The sequence below is a fragment of the Larimichthys crocea genome, chromosome XI (genome assembly GCF_000972845.2).
Source record: "Larimichthys crocea isolate SSNF chromosome XI, L_crocea_2.0, whole genome shotgun sequence".
Classification (NCBI taxonomy): domain Eukaryota; kingdom Metazoa; phylum Chordata; class Actinopteri; family Sciaenidae; genus Larimichthys; species Larimichthys crocea.
The window spans coordinates 242,192-249,493 of record NC_040021.1 but is presented as its reverse complement, the minus strand read 5'-3'; the positions used below and the strand labels follow the sequence as shown (position 1 = coordinate 249,493).

Here is a 7,302-nt window from a genome sequence, read left to right as displayed (position 1 = left end):
TCACACAGGAGTCAGAGTTCAGTTCATTATAACATTAATCGGTGTGTAAATACAAAATAAAAATGAGGTTCTCCTCATCAACATCGAGTTAAATTCAGATTAAAAACTATATTTCTGCCTGAGAAGATGAGAGGAATGCTACAAGCGATGACCAGAGCTGATTGATCATGCTTTTTGTGTGTGATCACATCAGGACTGCTGAATAATAGAAGAAGGTTTTGTAGTCGAGGTGTCTCGTTCTGTGTGCGATACGGCAAAAGCTGCGTACGTGTTTTTACACATCCGAGAGGTGACGGTGTTGAATGCCGGGTTGTTGGTGTTGGTGATTAGTGTCCGCCGTCACTCGATCACGTTGATGTGACAGTCTGTTTGTTTTGATGGAGGGCTGACGTCGGTTGGCAGAGCAGAGTGCCGCACACAGTTCATGTAATATTCTGCACTGCACTAGACTAAATGTGGACGTACGTAAGCTGGCGGCGCCGTTCTGGACAGTGAAGTCGATCACTGACGGTGTCAACAGACCAGGCCGCAGGAAGGCAAAGTCACCACTGACTCTTGTCTAATTAATTGAAGAAAGTTGTGTGTGTGTGTGTGTGTGCATGTGTGTGTGTGTGTGATGCGGGGGGGGTTGGGGTGGGGGGTGCAGGCAATTAAAATGACAAGCTGGCAATTAGCAAGCCCCCAAATCCCCTAAAGAGTGGGCTAATGTGGCTAATACATCAGCTGAGCGTGGTGCAGTGTGTGTGTGTGTGTGCGTGTGTGTGTGTTTATGCGTGTGTGTAGGGGTCTTTGAGCTGGGCGTTAACGTCTGCTCTGAACTAACTCTGAGCGCAGACAATGGATCATTGTGGAGGCCAAGGACAAGTCGGTTCTCTCCCACACCTGTCCGCACTAACGTCTTTGACCAGACGCCTGAGCCGGACGAGACGAGCAGCAGCTTTAACAAACAGCTCGAGCTGCACAACATCGACACGACAAGAGACAAAAGCACTGACAGAGTCACCTGAGCTTTAGTCCTCTATGTCGGCAACCACTTTTGTACAATTAGTCTCCTTTTCAGACATGAGAACACCTAAAAATGATTAACATTTTTCATTTTAATGACACATATAAGCTGCCAAACTAATCACCTAGACTGTTGCCTCGGATAGACTTTAAAAATGAGCAAGCACCGGCCTGTTCGAGGACAGGTCACGCTTTTTTTTGTTACCTCAACGCCTGCTGAGTAAATCATTTCAAATAAACAAAGACCAGCTCTGCCCGTCTCTCTCTCTTTCTTTTACACTAGCTGTATACCCAGTTACGTAATTCTCCTTTCAAACGTCAACAATGTGTCGCTAAAATTCCCATCACTACAATATTTTCATCTTGTGTCGTGCTGCACATTCTCCGGTCTGCCTGTTTCCACACAGCCTGTACCGGTGCAGGCCCAGCCACGGCCAACGTGTGCCCAGATGAGATAACTCAGTACAGGCAGGAGGGTGGAGGTGTGGGTGGTGGTGTTGGTGGTGGTGGGCACCAGGGAGGGCTGCCTCCTATGGAAAAAAAAAAGAAAAAGAGAGAGAGAGAACCTGGAGCTCGGCCAAGTCTTTCTTCCTCGCCGCCTCCCGACTCGCTCCTTCTGTCATGTAGCGGGGCCTTATGAAACAAGTCAATACAGAGAAGGAACGCAAGCAAACAAACAAACGAGTTGGAGTGTGTGTGTGTGTGCACAAAAATAGAAGAATACACACACGTGTATGTGTGTGTGTGTGTGTGAGTGTGTGAGAGTGTGGTGGGGGGGAATTATCATGGAGAAAAGACGTGCAGTGACTTTCTTCATCAAAACCTTGGCAGACGATCAGAGGAGGGGAAGCTATTGTTGGAAGACACCCTCCCCTTTCCCTGCACACACACACACACACACACACACACACACACACACACACACACACACACACACACACAGTCAAACACACACCAACTCGAATGCACAATCTTCTACCTTCCTCCATCCATCCACCCGCCCGCCCCCGCACTCCTGCTTTCAAACTTCAGCAGAGAGCTGCTGTCACATCTTCTTTTCCAAAGTCACAATTAAAAGACGCTGAATGTGTGTGTGTGTGTGTGTGTGTGTGTGTGTGTGTGTGCGTGTTTGAGAGTGTGACGTGGCTGCTTCAGAAAAAAAAAAAAAAAAATTTGATTGGCAAACTTTATCTGGGGGCCCCGAGGGACTGCGCAGCCACTGTAAACGATTTATCGGAAAAATGCATCCCAGAATGCACCTGGGGGGCTCTTGCCCCGGGGCGATTATTGAATGACCTCTGAGAGCGTGACTCCTGCTAACCTTCCAGCCCGTCAACAAATTAAACTTCCCTCAGCAGTGAAGGAGGTCGAGACGTTCGGCGCGCCGTATTTACACCGCGAGGTTCAGATACGGTGTCAGATCCAAAACAGACGGAGAGAGTCTCTGCAGGGAGGAGGGCGCCTTCATTAGGAGGAGACGACGGAGGGGGAGCTCTGCAGCCCTGACGCAGCGGCTCTAACTTTTTATACCGCGCACCACCTCAGAAAACATCAGGCGGATGTTCGAGCATTCGGCTCTGAAATGTGACCAGGTCAAGAACTAATACTAACCCGTACACTTGACCTGCTTTGAGCCACGTTTGCAGTGTTTTTGACCTCTACTTACTGTGTTGACGTCACATGTCAGCTTACTTGAAGCATGCTGGAGTGGGCCAATAATGCAACTAAATATAACAGATAAACCTCATTTTAAATTGTACTGCATCGCTCTCAGACAGCGTTATAAAAAGCTAGTTCATGTATTTTTACTATACGTTGATGAAGAGACTTATAAATATATATAAACAGAGTGCAAATCTTTGCTCAACATATTTAACTTCTAGTGCTACGTCCATAAATCGCTGTCAGGACTCTTGTTAATTAGTTAGTCGTTATAATTTATCAAACATTTGCTTCAATCGTCGAGGATTTTATGCTTTTCTCTCTATTTTCCAAACATCTTATTGACGAAACAATTAATCAGCTAATCAAACTAATGAATCGAAGTTTCGGTTTCTATTCCACAAATATTCCAACCTGTCATTTGTTTTCCTGCATCTTGTTTTACCCACCTAGTCTGAATCTCAAGGCTCCCAGTGGTCCCCCGTGATAGGCCAACATCAGGATATCTGTCCCCTCCGGGCCTCCTTCCAGACTCGTCCCCCACCGCACTCCCTCCAAGCCTCCAAAGCAGCGCAGGTGCTGATCTAGTCTTAGCGTGGCAGCTGAAACTACCTCCTCTGCTACCAGTGCCATGCTTACAGGTGCCAAGCCCACATCAAAGCACATCAGCTCCCCCTGTCCTCCCCCTACCATGACCAAGGCCCCAGCAGGGTGCCAGGCGAGGAGGGTGGGTGGCACAGGGCAGGAAGCCAGGAGAGAGACCCCCCGCCGCTGGTCATACAGGACGAGGGAGGAGTCGCTTAAGCCCAGGAGGAGCGTGGTCTCACAGGGGTGATGTGAGCAGGAGACAGGGCGGGATGGTAGCGGGATGTGGGTGACCGACAGCCGGTGCAGGCGCTCTCGTGCACACTCGTACACACAGGCCTCAGCCCAGGAGCCCTCTCTGTGTCCTTGTTGTCCTGCAGGTAGCTCCACTGTTAGCAGCTGGTAGGGCTGCAGCAGGCTGAAGCGGCAGTCGAGGGGATTGCCTTCTGTCCGGACGGAGCAGAGGACCTTTGTAGAGAGGAGAGTGAATTATGAGACACTATAACATCCTCACAAAATCTAACAGTATCAGATATGAACTGTGTTCTCTTGTCAGGGTAGGAAGACAACACACAAAAGATGTTTTAATTCAAACTTTAAATTAGAAAAGTTAGAGAGAGCTTAGCAGTGGCAGTTTTTAAGCTCTGTTATTCATGGTCCCCAGAAGATAAACCCTGATGACTTTTCATCTAGCGCCACCAAGAGAGTTAACATTTGTGTTTTTCATTGAAATATCTCAACAAATATTGTGAGAGTGGATTGCCGTGAACTGTAATGACGTCGGTGGTCCTCCGTCATCCTGTTCTATCATCTGGCATCTTGCGGTTCCTCAGAAGAAGAATGTGTTAGATCAAGAACAAAATCACGAGAGTCTCCTGGACGCTATAAGTTTATGTTTATGCTTTATTGGTTGTTCACTTTTTTTGTCCCCACAGATGTGGCATCCAGGAGACCCCTGGGTGTCTGTATGTTGAGAAACAGGTTAAGGTTATTGTCTGCAAACTCAAATCAAGTCGATGGACATGCAGTATGTTGTGACATCTGTTTTTGGCCCTGGAAAGGTGGAATTTCCCTGGTTAGAGTCACGATACTGCCAAGTAGTTAAGCGTTACAAAACCTTTGTTTGTGCAATTGGATCTCATGATTTTGTTGTTGATTTAACACACTCTGCTTCTTAGAAATTGTGATGAACTAACCTGTTTTTGAATAAACAACAAAGTATAGAGAGACAGAGAAATGAGTCAAACCCCTGCAGATGGAAGAAATAGAGCCTGCTCATAAACACACGGCTGTCAATCAAGACAGCTAATGATAAGAGCTCCATTTTAACTCAAGGTCAACAACATCTTCTCCCCGAGCATGCCGCAGCTTGGCGCCCCGCGATAAACAACCGCCTCTGTTTACCTGCGCGAGGAGCCAAGAGCTCAACGCTAGACACGGTGAATGACACGAAACGAGCCCTTTTCAATATTAAGAGGATGATACGTGATGGTCAAAAACGGAATTACTCCCGTCCTGAACCACAACCAGGTTAGGTGGGAGTCGGCACAATGGGCCCCGTTAAGCTAGATAGGCCCGTGTCACGGGTGGTGCTGTCGATAAAACACCCACAAGGAAGCAGGAACAGTAGGTGGATGACAGGAGACAACAGCCTGCACTAAAGAGCAGCCCAACACTTCCACAGTCACTAACAGAGCTTTTTTAGGAGGGATTTCACCTTACCAAAGCCTCTATCAGAGCCCTGCATTGACCGTGGCAGCTTTGGCTAAATGAGCCCATTTCTTTTCGCCGTGCAGACAGAAAGAGGGATCTGCTGCCTGCCTGCCTTCCTTTTCCTTTCACAAAGCTGCCCGGCCCAGTTTTTTGGCAGGCATTGCCAAAAAGGGACTTAGAGAGGGAGGAAGAGAGGAGTTTTTTTTTTGCCTGCCCATGGTCTACAGCAGGAGAGAAGCAGATGACTGTCCTCCTGAAAGCTCTTTTTTTCCCTCTCCCCCTCCATAATCCCCCAGAGCTAGCTCCTGCTGCTCCCCAGGGGGTGGGTGCTTTTGTGTGTATGTGTGTTTATTCGAGGCAGCAGGCAAAGAGGGGCTCAGTTCATGTAAGGGGTGGGGTATCCTCGGGAGGGTGCGGTTCTCTGGATGGCTACATTTCCGCAGGGACTAAGTGACAGAAAACTCGCAGGTGAGGTTCGTCCTTGGAGACCGACGTCACAAGAATCACAACACCTACTTCAAGTCCACAAACCCTGACCCCCTCCTCCCCCCCCGCAGCCAATCACATCTCATCCTCTCAGCTTTTCATCCCATGCCCGGTGCCCGCTGCCTGCTGTGCCAGCATGCCACCGTCAGGGATGAGGTGCAGCTGATTCAGCTCTGCCTCCCCCCACCTCCACCGATAGGTGACCCTCCAAGAGGAGGAGAGAGAAGGGGGGCGGCGTCAGCTAGAGCTCAGAGGCAACGAGTAAATAAACGAGTGACCTGGTTCAACCTGCAACAGTCAATATTTTAGAAAAAGTTCGAGACAGCCGTGTTTTTAAAAATGATTTCACCAGTTACAGAATAAGTTTGGTCAGAAGCTCAGAAGCTTCTATGGACATAATGAAAGACCGAAGAGGATGTTGATGGAGGAAGCTGAGAAGAGAAAAGGAGAGAGTGAACAAACAAGAAGCCTTCAGACAAGAATAAATCTGCAACTGACTTTTAGTCGGTGTCGTGTTTCGGTGAAAGTGGCACACGTTATTTCATTTGTCTCATTGATAGCTGGCAAAAGAAACCTTCTGGTACCTCTTGGCTACGTGATACAAAGTCTTTCTTAGACCTGAAGAAGACTAAATTCTCACGGCAGCTTTTCAACCCCTCTCCTCCGACTAGTTGGTTAATTTTGCAAAGACCTGCAGACTGTATCATTGGGGGGGAGGTTTGTCGCTTTAACTGTCATTGTTGAATTCATGGCTCGTACTGTACTTTTATTAGGATGTCCTTGAACAAGAGTTTCTCAATCTGACCTTTCCTCGATATTTAAAGGTTAAAATAAAAAAATAAAAAATTCCACCAAGCCGAGCCGTCGCTTAGAGGGTGATTGTTTATTTACCTGTACATATGTACGCGTCCACATCTGTGTATTGTTATAAAGTGTGGTGAGCCACAGAGGTGGGGTTAGATCTGCTAAGGGCTGTTTGGATCTATTGTTTAAATGTGTCAGCTAGAGCTCAGAGGCAACGAGTAAATAAACAAGTGACCTGGTTCAACCTGCAACAGTCAATATTTTAGAAAAAGTTCGAGACAGTCGTGTTTTTAAGTTAAGTTTGGTTCATGTTTAAAACCGAGACATTTTATACTGTCACGCCCTGAGGCGTCCTCCCACTCCCACAGAATCTTTTCTAATAAACATAAAGAGTGGTAGAAACATCGTGTCACACACATGTATGATGAATGTCATCGTCAAGGATGAATCATAGAAGGAAGAGTGTGAACAGACATAAAGTAAAACTCCTTAAATTATATAAACATGTGACAGAAGTCAAATGAATCTGTGTTGGAGGGATCGTAAACAGGTTGGAGATCACACACACACGTATTTAAACTCATATTGGGAGGCGATTAAAATGTATTCAATTCAACTTTAGTTATTTAATATGAATATAGACTATTTTTTATGTTCGTTTGCTGAAGTGTGAAGTTATTTTTCCTTTTCTTTGAGAGAGCAGCGTGTATCCTGAACATTTTGTTTAATAAACTCTGACCATGGTCTCAACCACAGCTGGATATTCCCTTACTTACTCTTACAGTGAAAGTTAACGCACTACAATCAGTAAAAGGAAAACAAGGCCTCAAACAGTTAATCATTCTATCAATGTTACAGTGCGTTATAAATCTGATTTAAGAAAGTCTCACAGTTTTAGGACAATTTAGAGTTCAGTCACATTTAAAGATCTTCAGACTGTTTTGCTCAGCTGCACCTGAACGCTGCATGTTTATTTGAAAACTGCATATTCTCAGCATTTTGACTCTGGATCAGGGTTTTTAGGTCATGCCGTGACCTGTTTTACAT

General features: G+C 46.5%; 1 protein-coding gene across 6 annotated transcripts in view; it reads right to left on the bottom strand.

The window, feature by feature from the left end:
- wdpcp (WD repeat containing planar cell polarity effector) overlaps positions 1–7,302 on the bottom strand; it is a 72,582-nt gene that overhangs the window by 21,462 nt on the left and 43,818 nt on the right. For all 6 annotated transcript variants that reach the window (XM_019260923.2, XM_027284210.1, XM_027284209.1 and 3 more), the window contains one exon: positions 3,117–3,720. In XM_019260923.2, coding sequence (XP_019116468.2) covers positions 3,117–3,720 — 604 coding nt within the window. The remainder of the gene's footprint in view (positions 1–3,116; positions 3,721–7,302) is intronic.